Here is a 14560-nt window from a genome sequence, read left to right as displayed (position 1 = left end):
CTACGTAAATCCTATCCCCCACTCCGATTCCTTTTACTCCAGATCTACAGGTTTTCATCGCTTGGATTTTTCTCCACTTGTTCATCGTTTGATNTAAAAATCCTATTTCCGGCTAAACATTTTAAAGACAATCTTCATCTTGGGACTATTTTAAGATATGAGCTAATTAGGGTTGAAAAAGATATAATGTGTTTTTAATTATCAATGTGAACTGACTTTTTTATTGACATTAATATCAGTTACAATACAACTTTTAAGTTTTTAACACTTTGAAAGCCTGGTTTTTATTATGCTAAAAAACCTTTTCTTTAATGTTGCTTAAAATATGGCCGAGCTGATTCTAAACTCTTATTTTTTTAGGGTGATGGTTTGATTGTCTCTACCCCTACTGGTAGTACAGCCTATGCTGTTGCTGCTGGAGCAAGTATGATACATCCCTCTGTCCCAGCAGTCATGGTTACTCCTATCTGTCCTCACTCTCTCTCATTCCGTCCGATCGTTGTTCCTGCTGGGGTAGAGCTCAAGATCTCCGTGAGCCCCGACAGCAGGAACACCGCGTGGGTCTCCTTCGACGGGAGGAAGCGACAGGAGCTGTGTCATGGTGACAGCTTGAGGGTTAACACCAGTATCTATCCGATTCCATCCATCTGCTCACAGGTATGAAAATGTTTCAATAAATATATGAGTCGATCTGATCTATAATGCAATTTGTTCAATAAACTTCACTAAATGTCTTTAAGTTTAAAATATAAAAGGTTTATACCATCAGGTTTCAAAGTTATTTTCAAAGAAATATGGGATTGGAAAATTTTAGTTTCTGACAAAAACTCAGTTTCTTTGGGGTTTTAAATTCAAGCTATAGATTTTTGTGTATCTTAAACAAATTCAAAAAAAAAATTTTTGTTGAAAACAATTTTAATGTTTGTTTTCTCGTAGGATCAGATCAGTGACTGGTTCGATTCCCTGGCCGAGTGTTTGCACTGGAACGTGAGGAAGAAGCAGAAGCATCTCGATGAGTTGACTGATCTGAGCGGTGGCGGCGGCCAGGCCGAGGAGGGTCGGTAGAAGTACATGAAGAAGGTCATAATGTTCTACGTTCAAACTTTATGCAACAATACCATCAAGTGCCAATAATTTTACGAGAAGATTTGCATTCCGTCTTTCAAGCAGCTTGCACATACAAACATTTTTTCCCTAAATTGTGATACAGGGTGGCTGGAAAATGTATCATAAAACGCACTAATAGAATATCACATTTTCTTGACCACCTGTTTATATATCGACCGGTGTACTTTATGTACCCTGAACAATGAACATATTTGAATATTTATATATGTAAACCCGTATGACTGTAAAGCTCAAAATGGTCCTGAGCTGTTTACACTGTAGAATGACATCACTATTCTATATTTGAGCAATGAACCCGTTGTAACGTGCATGGAATCACGTTTACTATGAAAACTGAATCATATTTGATTTGAATGAACCTTATGAATAAATGGAATTTACATTGCATTTTATTTATTTTTCTAAATCTACTAGCGATTGTAAAAAATAAAGGGCGGAAGACACAATTTCAAATGGTCCTCTATTTATTATGTGGTTTGTTCGATCCACAACAGTACCCGATAAACCTTACTCTGGTCATTTATGGTTAATATGGTCTCCATGTAAAAGTGACTTGTAAATATATGAAGGAGCGACAATGAGAAAAATTGTCAGAATTCGACACTTCTCAAGATAATTAAACCAATATATCTTCTTTATTGGAAATAAGACAAATGTTGTGAAAGATATGATAGTCAAGACAACTTGAAGTTTTGTGTCAGTTATTACTCAACAAGAGCAAAGGATCAAGGCTGTAATGCAAGGAAAGTTATTTCAGAGGTTTACGCATCTTTTGTACTGCAGTGTACTGTCTCTGGGTGGTAATGTAAACACAAGACCGATGTCGAAGCCTGTCATGGGATCCATCTTTCACATAAAATATTTATGAAATATTCTGGTCATAGGAAACTATTATGTGAACAAAATTATCAAAATTTAATGCTTTTAATCTCCTAGGATACTAAACGAACACGATGCATCATTCTTGTTTACAAATTCCGCTCAGAGAGAACTGGTTTCAATATGTACAAAGAGCATACGCAACTGCAATTAACTTTCCTTGCATTATAACCTTGGTCATGATGTGACATCCGTCTCGTGTTTACATGACCGCCCAGAGACAGTACACTGCAGTACAAAAGATGCGTACACCTCTGAAATAACTTTCCTTGCATTATAACCTTGGTCAGGATGTGACATCCGTCTCGTGTTTACATTACCGCCCAGAGACAGTACACTGCAGTTCAAAAGAGGCACGTACACCTCTGAAATAACTTTCCATGCATTATAACCTTGATTTGAACTAAGAATTGAGTAGTTTTTAAGAAAATATCAAGTACGGATTTTGATTGAATCCCCAATATAACCCTCATCCACCTTTGCCCCTATAGTCTATAACATTTTAGATACAGGGTTACCAACAAAGAATGAGACTTCAGAGACGACTGTACGGCAGATATAAATGCTGGACAAATATTTGAGATTAATGAAATCTCGAACAATAATAACTTTCTGCATAAAAAAAAAGAAAAAACACTCATTCTTTAGAGACATAACCATTTTACAATAGACTTTTAATTTTTGCAAGGTACTTTCCGTACATTCATATAACAATGAAAACAAAAGTGAAGAAAAAAGCAAGTTTAAATGACACACATGTTAATAATAAGTATTACTATTATTATTTTATATTTTATAAAAACACACAACATATTTTGACCCGGTTAAAAAAGAATGGTGGCAATGAAAATAGTGTAATAACATTCATGATGAATTTTTGAAAGAATAATTTATAATGAACAATAAATCAACCAGTTAGAGTTTTAGGAACGTGAAACGTCCTATTATCTACATATCATGCCCAAGATGAATTTACTAAATCGGGATAGAGATATGTACAATTATAGCTGTGTGATTTAATTGTTTAAAATACACTTTTCAATGTAGATATTGGCAGATTGGTAGATTGCACCCTTTTTGTTTTAAAGTAGATATACGATTCTTTTACGCATTAGAAAGTTCTAGGTCATGAAGCATTTAAAGGGACTGTGGACGTAATTTCAATTGACCCTTAATTAAAAAGTGACCAGTCCGATCAGAAAGGTTTGCTTCAAACCTTTATCAAAGTTACCATCGTCATTTTGTTGCCAAAAAAAGCGTTATTTTTTGTTTTTTAATTTCTTTGTATTGTCTCCAAAGCCGCCAGTCACTTTTACAAAGAAACCACATGCAAAAATAATTAATTTTAAGCTTGACAAATAATGATATTACATTCATTCTTGATCCAAAAGTTTAAACGGGGATCTATGTGTAAGATTACGTTTACTGTTCCTTTAAAGGAACTGTAAATAATATCACGTGACCCTCCACATGCAAAAATAACGGTTCACTTTTCAAGTGTACCTTTATCTGATCAATAATGTGTAAGATATTGTCGTTTCTTTACTATGTTTTCCTGTAGTTGAAATGCGCAAGTCATTATTAAGTAGAAAACCCACGATTGGAAATGATCAGTTTTCAAAATTATAAATATGGATATCTAATGCATACTTGATCAGACAAAGCTTTTAAAGGTGCTGTTGTGAATCAGGCATTGCCAACTTTGAACGAAGGTTCATTTAGAATTACGTATACAGTCCCTTTAAGCATTAACGCATGAAAACATTGTGAAAATTAATCTGTCTGGAATCCGTTTATGTTCAGACAGATTTCATAAAGAGAGATTAGTTCCGCAGGCTTTAATAAATTCTGTATTCATCATGAAAATATCAAATTCTTTTATTAGTTGTTTTCACTGACTTTGAAACGTGATTAGATCCTTAATATGCGTTCTATGTTTTTAGACAAAATAAAGTATTTTAGATCATATATTTTCTCCATACATTGCGCAAAACTAAGAAATAAGAATGCAGTAAGCAATTTTTTTAAGTGCAGTCTCGCTAGACATGATAATTTGATATATCGTAGCTGTGTCTAAGATTAGGTGTGTATTAAAACAAAAAATGTCAACCCGTTCTAAACTATAGTGTCCAGATACAGGGTTACCTATAAAGCATGAGACTTCATAGACGACTGTTCGTCGGAATTTGTACTATCTGTTTCCTTATAGTAATGATGCCCTGCAACTATAAACTTGTTTTTGTCTTTGCCAAATTATTTAATAAGCCGTAAAAAGACTATTTTCAAAAATGGACTGCACACTAGCTTACAATACGTTAAAGAAACTCCAAGAAAAGAAAATTTTAAGAACTTTTAAGGTTTTAGAATTCCAAGGCAAGAACAATTTACTTTTATTAATATTTTGTTTATTATACATAAAACTAATGCATTGAAGTACAATGTATGCCCTCTCGTCAACTTTATGACTATGAATTTATTACACTTTTTTAATCTTCAAAATAAAAATATAAAAATTAGGTTCAAAGTAGTCATGAAAATACAATTTCTAAAACTGTATCTATGTTTTTATTAAATTTATCTTTAACTTTCTGTTTTAATTGTTGGTAACTTTAGAGTGCAATTTTTAATAAATAGAATTCAAACTATTTGGATATGAAAATCAGAGGAAGTGACAGCAATTATGAAAAATGTCAAAAATAGGAGTTTGCCAAAAACCCAGGCATTTGAGAAATTTCCCAAAAACCCAGGCTTTTGGGAAATTATTAAATATGCACCACCATCAGATTCCAACAGGGTTAAGGGAATTTCGGAAATTTCCCACATGCCTGGGTATCTGGGAAATTTCCGAAATGCCTAGGTTTTTGGGAAATTCCCCAAATATCCATTCATTTGAGATATTTCCAAAATCTTAAAAATATACCAAATACTTGGGTATCTGGGAAATTTCCCAAATGTCTGGGTATTTGGGAAATATTCGAGATTCCCCAAATTTCTATTGGAATCTGATGGTGGTGTATTTTAAATATTTTAGAAATTTCCCAAATGTCTGGGTATCCTGGAAATTTCTCATGCCTTGGTATTTGGAAAACTTACCAAATCCCTATTTTCTTCACAAGTATAATTCTGTCGTGTCATAGAAAATCTAGCAAAATTGGTAAAACTTGAATCTAAAACCGTAACAAAAATTATCACCTATGAAAATGATAAAAACACAGTGGTATAGTCGAAATCTCCAACAAGAGCAATATTTGTACAATTTGAAAAATGCCATGTATTGGGAGCATCTCTGAGTGGGATGTGAACAGCTCTGAGAGATATCGGAGCAGCTCTAGGAGACATGGGAGCAGTTCTAGGAGGGATTGGGAGCAACTTTAAAGGTTACTAGTAATAACATTAAACCAAGCTGCTGCAGCAACTGCTCCTGGGTCCTCTTCAGAAACCTGGAAAAAATAATTGTTTTACACTTACTGTAATGTATTGTAATTTGTACACTATACATTATTGTACACTTACTACTCAGCTAGATAAGTTTTGTTTTTGGGGAAACCTTGTACTTAAGTTTGTATGATATCTGTACCTTATCTCTAGACACATAGCTTGCCCTGCCAGCCCTAGCTACCATCGTCGCCGTTTTCTTCGCGCCGGTCAGAGCAGCTTCACCGGCTGCTGTTAAAGAACCGGTTTTACCCCCGGTCTCCTCTAGGACTAGGAGGGCCGGGTAGAGGGCATCGATCTGTAAAAAGAACAAAGGAAATGAGTTTTTGCCACATTCTCTAATTTTTGTATCCCTATATCTTTGAAACCAGATATCGTAGACCTTTGATAATTCCAACTATGAATTTTGTTAGATCTTATAGTAAAAGTTTAAAATATAAGGCTTACACGATCAGGTTGCTAAGATTGAATTAGAAAATTTGAGTTTGGGGCAAAAACACAGTTCCTTTGCTCAAGTCCTTTGAATCTCCAGAATTCAAAAGAAGCAGACCATGTTTTAACAATCTGAAATTTTTGGGTTTTAAAAATATCTGTCTGCTCCCGTTATAATGGAATTTTGAATGATCTATTTATTGGAATTAAAGGAATTGAGTCTTTGCCACAAACTCGGATTTTTAAATCCCAATTTCTTTAAAACCAAATGTCGTAGACCGTAGATATTTCAAACTATGAATTCTGGTGGATCAAACAATGTAAGTTTGAAATATGAAAGGTATGCATCATCTGGTTGTTGAGATTTAGGTACTATAAAATTGGCATTTGTGGCCAAAACTCAATTCCTTTGTATATCTAGTATATGCTGAAAATTATTCTTATCAAGTTCTAAATTCTAATCCAAAGTAAACAATTCGGAATCTTCTTCTTATCACATTATTTCAAATAAATAATTCTGATTTTTTAGGAAAAACGTCTGATAAAGAACAAAATTCATCCACGCATAAAATGCATACTGCATACATTGGTTGAGATCACATATAGAAGTAGTGCACATCAAGTTTATCAACTTGTTCCATGTATTATCTTGGGTTTGTTTAAAAAAACTGGTTTTAATTTTCTAAACGGTCAGAATGTCTCAACTTTCAGTTTCATAAAATCCATGGGCGATTTTACAGGAACACTCCAAGATGTTTTCCAAGATGCTGTCATGTTTTCAACTTTCCCCCCTTGAGTCCTGCAGAGAGGAACAGGGGAAAAGAGACACTTAAACCTCAATTTTCATGAGATGTTTTTTTTTATTTTCCAGGGTTAACACAAATTTCAATGAATCCGTCCTTGTCTATACTTCACTGTAAATTGCATTGTTTAAACCTACCATGGTTCTATCTCCAGGTTCAGCTCCTCCATACTTCATAACCGTCTCCAAACCAAACCTGTACATTTATACATAACAGTCTCCAAACCAAACCTGTACATTTATACATAACCGTCTCCAAACCAAACCTGTACATTTATACATAACAGTCTCCAAATCAAACCTGTACATTTGATAATCGTCACCTAACCAAACCTGTACATTTATACATAACCGTCTCCAAACCAAACCTTTACATTTATACATAGAAGTCTCCAAACCAAACACCTGTACATTTATACATAACCGTCTCCAAATCAAACCTATATATTCATACATAACCGTCTCCAAACCAAACCTGTACATTTATACATAACAGTTTCCAGTTCAATCAAATATTTAAACGAAATCTCAACATTTATACATAACCGTCTCAAAATCAAACCTGTACATTTATACAAAATCGTCTCCAAACCAAACCTATACATTTATACATAATCGTCTCCAAACCAAGTCTGTACATTTATACATAACCGTATCCAAACCAAAGACAGCAATTATGAAAAANTCCCCTTTCCCTACCCCTCCCCATCCCCTCCCTAGGGAGTTAAATCAAATTTCAAGTTACAAAGAAATATATTGGTAGAAAATATATCTCAGCTCCTGCAGTCTCCAGCAAAGCAAGCGTTATTCTTCGTCTCGAGTCATGATACGGGGTTACCCACAAAGGATGAGACTACAAAGACGACCTGAATATGACGATTCCAAGGATGAATGAAGTCTTCTGCGTTGAAAATAGTTGATTTATTTAATGATTTGGCAAAGAATGAAACAAGTTTATAGTTGCAGAGAACCATAAATAAAAGGAAACCGTAAAAACTCCGTGCAGTCTTCTCTGAAGTATTATTCTTTAAGTAGGCAACCCTCTACCATGTATATCAAACTTTCTTGAAGCAACAAAGCTGCAAAAAATCAATGAGTTAAACTATATAATTAGAAGTTTGTTAAGGTTAAGAACCTAAGCAATAAAGCCTCTTATTATGATTGAGGAGTTAAAGGTTTCATCTGAGCTCAATCTAATTAAACACTAGTTACTGAAATTTTAAAAGCATTGTTCTGTATACTGTGTAGAAATGTATATTATAAATGTCTATAAAATTACCTAAGAGCCCTGACCCAAGCCAATGGATCCACCTCGCCTCCTACTTGATCCTGGATAAAGAAAAAATTAAGAACACACAGATAAGCTAGGATAGATAAAATAGGGATATATAATACCTTTCACCGTAGAGCGTTCTTAATTTTCTTAAAACACAATTTGACTAGAGGGCTTTAAATCAAACGGTACATAAAGGGGGTACAATGCAGTACAGTACAGAACAGTACAGAACCTGGAAAGCTCTGGCTGCTCCTGTAAAGAGAAGAGAATAAACTCCACCGGAGGAACCTCCCATCCTCTCCGCTAGTACTCCAAGCTGCTGTAGGAGTATCCAGGGATGATTACAATCAAGGCCTGCCAACCCTTCCAGTAGTGCTACAAGTAAAAAGTAATATTAATTGTAGGTTTAACTTGTGACAATGTCAAAAAATCAGAAAAAAAAATTATCTTTCAAAGAGGGATAGTAGATAAAAGAATTATTTTTGATTAAAAAACCAATAGAAACAAATGAAGAAGCATTTGCTCTAAATAATAAATATTTATCAATTCTTTCTTTCAATTTTATAAAACCCGATGCTTTACACTAGAACAATTTATTTTCCTGCAAAACTTTATCTCTTTGGAGCGTTTTTCAAGTATTTTGTATTTTAAACATCACGATAAAATCATTTTGAGAATTTGAGAAGGATCTAGGTTTACCTTTAGCTCCCACAGCATGGGTTGACCCGCAGTCCCCGTCTCCGGATCCACTATCCAGCAGGTTCAACTTAGCCTCCAACCCTTGTAGGGTTCGGGCAACCTCCTCCAGGATAGATTGAACCTTCACTGCTGCAGCGTCGTTCAACTTTACTCCGGTCATCTTCCAATCATCAACCTGGAATATTATTTATCTTAGTCGGTCCAACCCAGTTAAGCTAAATAAGTTTGTCACCTTTATTGAAGAGGGCTCGACAGGTTCGGGGTTAAATCTGTCGCGATTATTATCCGACATTAGGTTGGCCGGCCAGGCTGGAGCTGAGGTCGGAGCATCCAACAACTCCAACCACTCCAGATTGTCTGAAACCTTGAGCAGGCTGATAAGGAACCCGGACATCTCTAGGGAGGTCATCATATGTCCTGCATACAATCTGACCACCTTGAACCCCCGACCCTCCAGCTGCATGACAACCTCCCTTGCAATGATAAGCTCCTCTAGTTTACTGGTTCCTCCAAGGTTATTCAAGATTACTGCAACCTTCTCCCCCGCTCTCAAATCAATCCTCGTAGCAGAATCTATAAAAAAAAACATTAAAGTTCTAACTAAAGTATCAATCAAATTGATACTGGACAAAATTATGTTGATAATGTATTCTTATATGTTTATAAAGTTTCTCACACAAATAGTTAATTTAACTGATAATGTTTTTTTCTAAAAGTATTTTTACCTGACTTTGTCATATGATCAATGATCTGTTTGACCGCTAGGTTTGCTGTTGTATGTGAAACCTCTCCTACTCCAGCCTCTCCGTGAACCCCTAACCCCATCTCTATCTTATCCTCTGCAACTTTAAACAGGGGCCCTTGTCCTAAACATAAAAGAATATAATCAAGAATTTCATTAAAAAGTTTTTTGAAAATAAAGATTTTCTAAAAATGAGAAATTAACCTGGCAAGCTGCAAGGGCCTAGAGATAACCCCATTGTACCCATGTTAGCTGATATTGATCTATAACCAAACTATCTTTAAACTTTAAAAACTGGTTGAACAAAAATGGGAAAAGAAATTTTATTGTCAAAAGTTTATTTTTTATAAATAGTTTGTTCCTGGTTGCTTTTAGGATGGAATCCAATGAGTCTCCTCTCTCCGCCATTGCTCCGACGATCTTGAAGATAAACATGGTTCCACATAATCCTCTCCGTCCTAGAACATAATCTTGAAGATAAACATGGTTCCACATAATCCTCTCCGTCCTAGAACATAATCTTGAAGATAAACATGGTTCAAGTGAAAATATTCTCTGATAATTACCTGCAGTCTTGTCTGCTGTGGTGAGAGAACAATCCTCGCCGTTCACAAACATTTCAACCTACATGTTAGTATTCAAGGTCAAGGAGAGGTCGACAATATTCAAGGTCAAGGAGAGGTCGACAATATTCAAGGTCAAGGAGAGGTCGACAATATTCAAGGTCAAGGAGAGTTCGACCATCTTCAAGGTCAAGGAGAGGTCGACAAAATTCATGGTCAAGGAGAGGTCGACCATATTCAAGGTCAAGGAGAGGTCGACAATATTCAAGGTCAAGGAGAGTTCGACCGTATTCAAGGTTAAGGAGAGGTAGACAATATTCAAGGTCAAGGAGAGTTCGACCATATTCAAGGTTAAGGAGAGGTAGACCGTATTCAAGGTTAAGGAGAGGTAGACCGTATTCAAGGTTAAGGAGAGGTTGACAATATTCAAGGTCAAGGAGAGTTCGACCGTATTCAAGGTTAAGGAGAGGTTGACAATATTCAAGGTTAAGGAGAGTTCGACCATATTCAAGGTTAAGGAGAGGTAGACCGTATTCAAGGTTAAGGAGAGGTAGACCGTATTCAAGGTTAAGGAGAGGTCGACAGTATTCAAGGACACGGAGATGTCGACAGTATTCAAGGTCAAGGAGAGGTCGACAGTATTCAGGGTCACGGACAGGTCGAAAGTATTCAAGGCCAGGGAGAGGTCGACAGTATTCAAGGTCAAGGAGAGGTCGACAGTATTTAAGGTCAAGGAGAGTTCGTCAGTATTCAAGGTCACGGAGAGGTCGACAGTACTCAAGATCAGGGAGAGTTTGACTGCAGTATTCAAGGTCATAGCTTTAACTCCGGTTTTGATGTAGGTCAACAATTTTGAAGGCCATAAAGCACTAACTTTCATGAAGGTAAAAATCTTAAAATTCATGCAGTTCAAATTCAAGATTTGTTTATAAAATATAACATGTTTATAACTACATGTTAAGAAATCATTTTATGTACAGAGAGACAAATAAAACCGTGGAATCAGAAGACGTAATTTAAGCAATCTTATTTGTTTAAGGGTATTGCTATAAAACAAATAGTTTTACCAGTGTCTAAAAGTCGTCTTTCTATCGCTTAGTTTTACAATTACAACCTAAGCAAGAAAAAAATAAGATTCAGTCAGATTCTAAATCAAGGTCAATTCAATCTAATGAAAGGTCCTGGAGGAAAAGTTAAATCTAGACTAACTGTGAATGTATACGAAATAGCTTACAGCTCCAAGATATTGTTAGTTACAACTTCTGAGTTGGGGTTCGTACACACGGTGGAATTAAAATAAATCAAAAAAATCTTAAGTAACTTAAGAATTGATGCAGTGAAGAACTCTAAATATACCTTGAGACCTTCGCTCCGTGCTTTTTCTACCGCGAGTCCGAAGTTGATTCTATCTCCGGTATAGTTGATTACAAGTACGAGAGCTCCCGCTGAAATATGATGATACAGAAGGAGGGGTTTACCTTGAGACCCTGAGCCCTGGCTCTCTCCACACCCATCCCAAAGTTTAGCCTGTCTCCGGTATAGTTGAATACCAGGACTAGGGTTCCGGCTAGAACACAACAAAATCAAATTCGGAACCAAGAACCCCATCCTGTTCTATTGAGCAATTTAAAAAATGAATTCAAATTTCCAAAGTCTCAAATTTTGCTCTTAAATTAATAAAATGTCCACATATTCATAAAAATCTGAACAAGACAATTTTGATTCAGGTTTGGGATTTTACATAGACTTTCTTCTTAGCTTTAAATATAGTTGATTAAAGTAAATTAAGGAGTATAATTAACAAAATAGTATAAAATATTAAAAAAGACGCCATTAAAAAAGGAAAGAAAGTGTGTCCGAAAATATGATTGTACGAAAAATGAGCTTTCCATAATGAATTTCACAGTATTTGTATCTTAAACATGAAGGAGAGATATCAAAGTTTCAGATAATCTTGCTTACATTTTATTAAATGAAACTGGGACGAAATTCTTATTATCACCATCAATTTTGAAGGTAAAAGCAGGCATAGCACAACTTAGCTGGCACTACAGGAATTGAGTCTTCGCTCTAAGCTCTAATTTTCTAATACCTAAACTTTTCAACCAGATCTTGTAAACCTTTGATATTTTAAACTCAGATTATTTGATCTAACAAAATTCATAATTTTAAATATCTAAAGATTACGACATTTGGTTGCAAAGATATAGGGATTAGAAAATCAAGAGTGCGTGGTAAAGTTTCAATTCATGTCTATGTTTACTAGGCTTTCAGAGCGCTTCTCACCTATCTTCTATTTCAAAACAAATAATTTCGCAGATTTTATAAAAATAATTTCGTGGATTTTCAGAATTTTCAAAAATCAATTTTTTTAGAGGCAAATTTTAAAAATATTCGGTCATCCATAAACCTACCCTAGGGTCACGTGAGGTCCCACAAAAAATTTGTGCCAGATCGGTTTAGCTGTTTCAACGTTTATTTGATAAAAAAAAGACAAACAAACAGACAGACAAGCAAAGTATTACTTATATATTTGGTCACCTTGTTCTTTCAATGTCTGAGGGGTTGTTTCTCTTAGATTTCGTGAATATTAAATGAAATACTAAAAAGTAAAATTGAGATTTAACCTGGATTATTGGTTGCAATTGCTCTGATTCCTTCTAGTATTGAAGAGGTTGGCGGAGAGGCGAATACTCCGCCAGCTACTCCAGCGGTCAGCATACCTGTCCCGATATATCCGGCACAGAAGGGTTCATGCCCAGATCCTCCGCCTAGGTTTGTGTGAACAAAAGATAAAAATAAAAAATTCGCCAAAAATAAAAAACTTGTTCAAATCACCTCCTGTCGTGATTTCAAACATGTATCTTGTACATGATCAATACAGATTTCTCAAATGGATCATATTTGGCCATTTCCTTTTATTCTACAATTGCTGACCTGAGAGAATTGCCACTTTCTTCTTGTCAACCTGAAATCAAGTTATTGCTTTTATAGTTTCGAAGAATTGTCCTGGAACAAATAAAACTACACTGAGGCCCATAAAACTGTGGAATAGGAAGGCGATATTTAAGCAATTTTATGATTTAAGTAGCTTTTACATAAACTTATCAAGTGAAATGGGGTTACATTGCATTATAATTACTGTGTTTAATGTTTTAATGTTTATTGGTACACAGATTTATTTATCCCGATGTGGAATTTTAAAAAATTCGGGTCATTAAAATTTAACGAGAATCAATTTTAATCAATCTGCAAATTCATACGCTGGTGTTAGCCAAGTGTAAAAAAGTAAAATAAAATCATTTAAATTAGAATAAGATTTGTTTTCAGTGTTAAAATATAAAGAAATAAATGCAAGAGAAATGTATAGTTACCGTCTCACGTAGTAGAACCCTCTGTCCTTTTATTCTCCTGATTCCAGGATTAATCATGGTTAATCCGTCCAGAGCCTCGTCGACCACATCCTCAACCTTGTTGATCAGCTTCTTCCCTGACATGTTCAACTACAAGCAGATTGAGATTGCACGGTTAAGGATAAAATCCAACTGTTCTGTTGCTATATGGCTTGAGAGTATAGCTTCTATCAAATCCGGTCTGTGTGTACTCTATCGGCCTACCGGAGTACTCACTGAACCCGACTCATCTAATTCAAACAAATTCAGACATCCCTCCTCCTTCCCCTCATACATGTTTTTCTTATCTACATACAGTAATAACCAGAAAACAATGAAATAGGAAGACGACATTATAACAATATTTAAGTGTTTTTGGTACTGTTACCATTACCAAGCCAATAGTTTTACTAGACACTTATTTAATCACTAATTTAGTGAAATGGGTCTGTTTACACTGCACATTTGCTTTAAGTGTCATGTCTCTTCCTGTTTCAGAGTTTTCTAGTTATCTCTGTAATATAACAAGATTAAGTAAAACATACGAAACACTTGCTAAAAGAACATTAAATCAAAATAATCCTGTAGATACAGGGTGTTCGACGAAACATGACAGTAGTAGCAAGACGACTTAAAGGTCGTCTTTTATTTTTGATACATGCTGAATTTTTTGTCAACCTAACTTAAGAAATAAAATTCTATCGATAATCATCACAAAATAATCCTACCCCTGGCATTTCCAAAATGTGGTCTGCCTTTTTGTGCCTTCAATATTACTCGAGATATGAAAAATTTCGCTCAGATTTCGACAATTTTGATTTTATTTTACAAGGTGAAATCTGAATCATGAAATGTTAGAACCAGGCTAATTTTGCGGTTATTGCTTCAAGAGTCATCCAGCTAAAGTAGGTTAAGGACTGAATGTGATAAACAAATTCAAATATCAGAGAAGACGACTTTAAAGTCGTCTTGCTACTGTCATGTTTCGTAGGACACCCTGCATGTTAAAAAAGAAATAAACCAAAAAAATCTCAATCCAACCGGTTGAGAAATGAGGGTAATTCGTCTAGCAACAAAGCAGACGTATTAACGTATGATAAATGGTAAAAAGAAAAAACCTTTAATTACAACACTGTGAATTACAATCACAATTAAATCTATAAAAGTCCATGTTTAACTTAAAACTTTTAATCCGCAGCTGAGAACATTCCC

At 35.1% G+C, this 14560-nt stretch overlaps 2 protein-coding genes across 5 annotated transcripts; one reads left to right on the top strand and one right to left on the bottom strand.

The window, feature by feature from the left end:
• The first annotated feature begins 289 nt into the window (after window positions 1-289).
• On the top strand, window positions 290-1515 carry LOC111713809 (NAD kinase). Its single transcript, XM_023488751.1, has 3 exons — window positions 290-313; window positions 361-657; window positions 937-1515. The coding sequence occupies exons 1-3, from the start codon at window positions 290-292 to the stop codon at window positions 1063-1065; spliced, it is 450 nt and encodes a 149-aa protein (XP_023344519.1). The 3' UTR covers window positions 1066-1515.
• A 2935-nt stretch (window positions 1516-4450) lies between these two features.
• Window positions 4451-13583, bottom strand: LOC111713808 (triokinase/FMN cyclase). Of its 4 annotated transcripts, XR_002767796.1 has the most exons (16): window positions 13331-13580; window positions 12894-12924; window positions 12584-12727; window positions 11313-11401; window positions 9960-10017; window positions 9755-9851; window positions 9598-9656; window positions 9377-9517; window positions 8884-9224; window positions 8652-8826; window positions 8185-8327; window positions 7956-8005; window positions 6815-6872; window positions 5585-5740; window positions 5101-5447; window positions 4451-4649 (listed from the first exon to the last, which is right to left on the bottom strand). XR_002767796.1 is itself a non-coding variant. In XM_023488749.1 (15 exons), the coding sequence occupies exons 1-15, from the start codon at window positions 13451-13453 to the stop codon at window positions 5379-5381; spliced, it is 1734 nt and encodes a 577-aa protein (XP_023344517.1). In that variant the 5' UTR covers window positions 13454-13583; the 3' UTR covers window positions 4451-5378. The 4 variants fall into 4 exon arrangements, 3 of the variants coding, with proteins under 3 accessions (XP_023344517.1, XP_023344516.1, XP_023344518.1); XM_023488749.1 differs by lacking the exon at window positions 11313-11401 and adding an exon at window positions 11435-11523 and having other exon boundaries at window positions 4451-5447; window positions 13331-13583; XM_023488748.1 differs by having other exon boundaries at window positions 4451-5447.
• Window positions 13584-14560: the final 977 nt, after the last annotated feature.

Source organism: Eurytemora carolleeae, unplaced genomic scaffold, assembly GCF_000591075.1.
Source record: "Eurytemora carolleeae unplaced genomic scaffold, Eaff_2.0 scaffold1481, whole genome shotgun sequence".
Taxonomy (NCBI): Eukaryota; Metazoa; Arthropoda; class Copepoda; order Calanoida; family Temoridae; genus Eurytemora; species Eurytemora carolleeae.
This window is presented reverse-complemented; position numbering and strand designations above follow the sequence as displayed.

Excerpts from the sequence above, each read along its gene's own strand:
- LOC111713808 (XM_023488749.1), bottom strand. The coding sequence starts at position 13,453 with ATGTCAGGGAAGAAGCTGATCAACAAGGTTGAGGATGTGGTCGACGAG. Across the intron at positions 8,827-8,883 it reads TCGAGCCCTCTTCAATAAAG|GTTGATGATTGGAAGATGAC; the intron begins GTGACAAACTTA and ends ATAATATTCCAG. Across the intron at positions 8,006-8,184 it reads GAGCAGCCAGAGCTTTCCAG|GATCAAGTAGGAGGCGAGGT; the intron begins GTTCTGTACTGT and ends TTCTTTATCCAG.
- LOC111713809 (XM_023488751.1), top strand. The coding sequence starts at position 290 with ATGCTAAAAAACCTTTTCTTTAAT. Across the intron at positions 314-360 it reads TAAAAAACCTTTTCTTTAAT|GGTGATGGTTTGATTGTCTC; the intron begins GTTGCTTAAAAT and ends TTATTTTTTTAG. Across the intron at positions 658-936 it reads TTCCATCCATCTGCTCACAG|GATCAGATCAGTGACTGGTT; the intron begins GTATGAAAATGT and ends GTTTTCTCGTAG.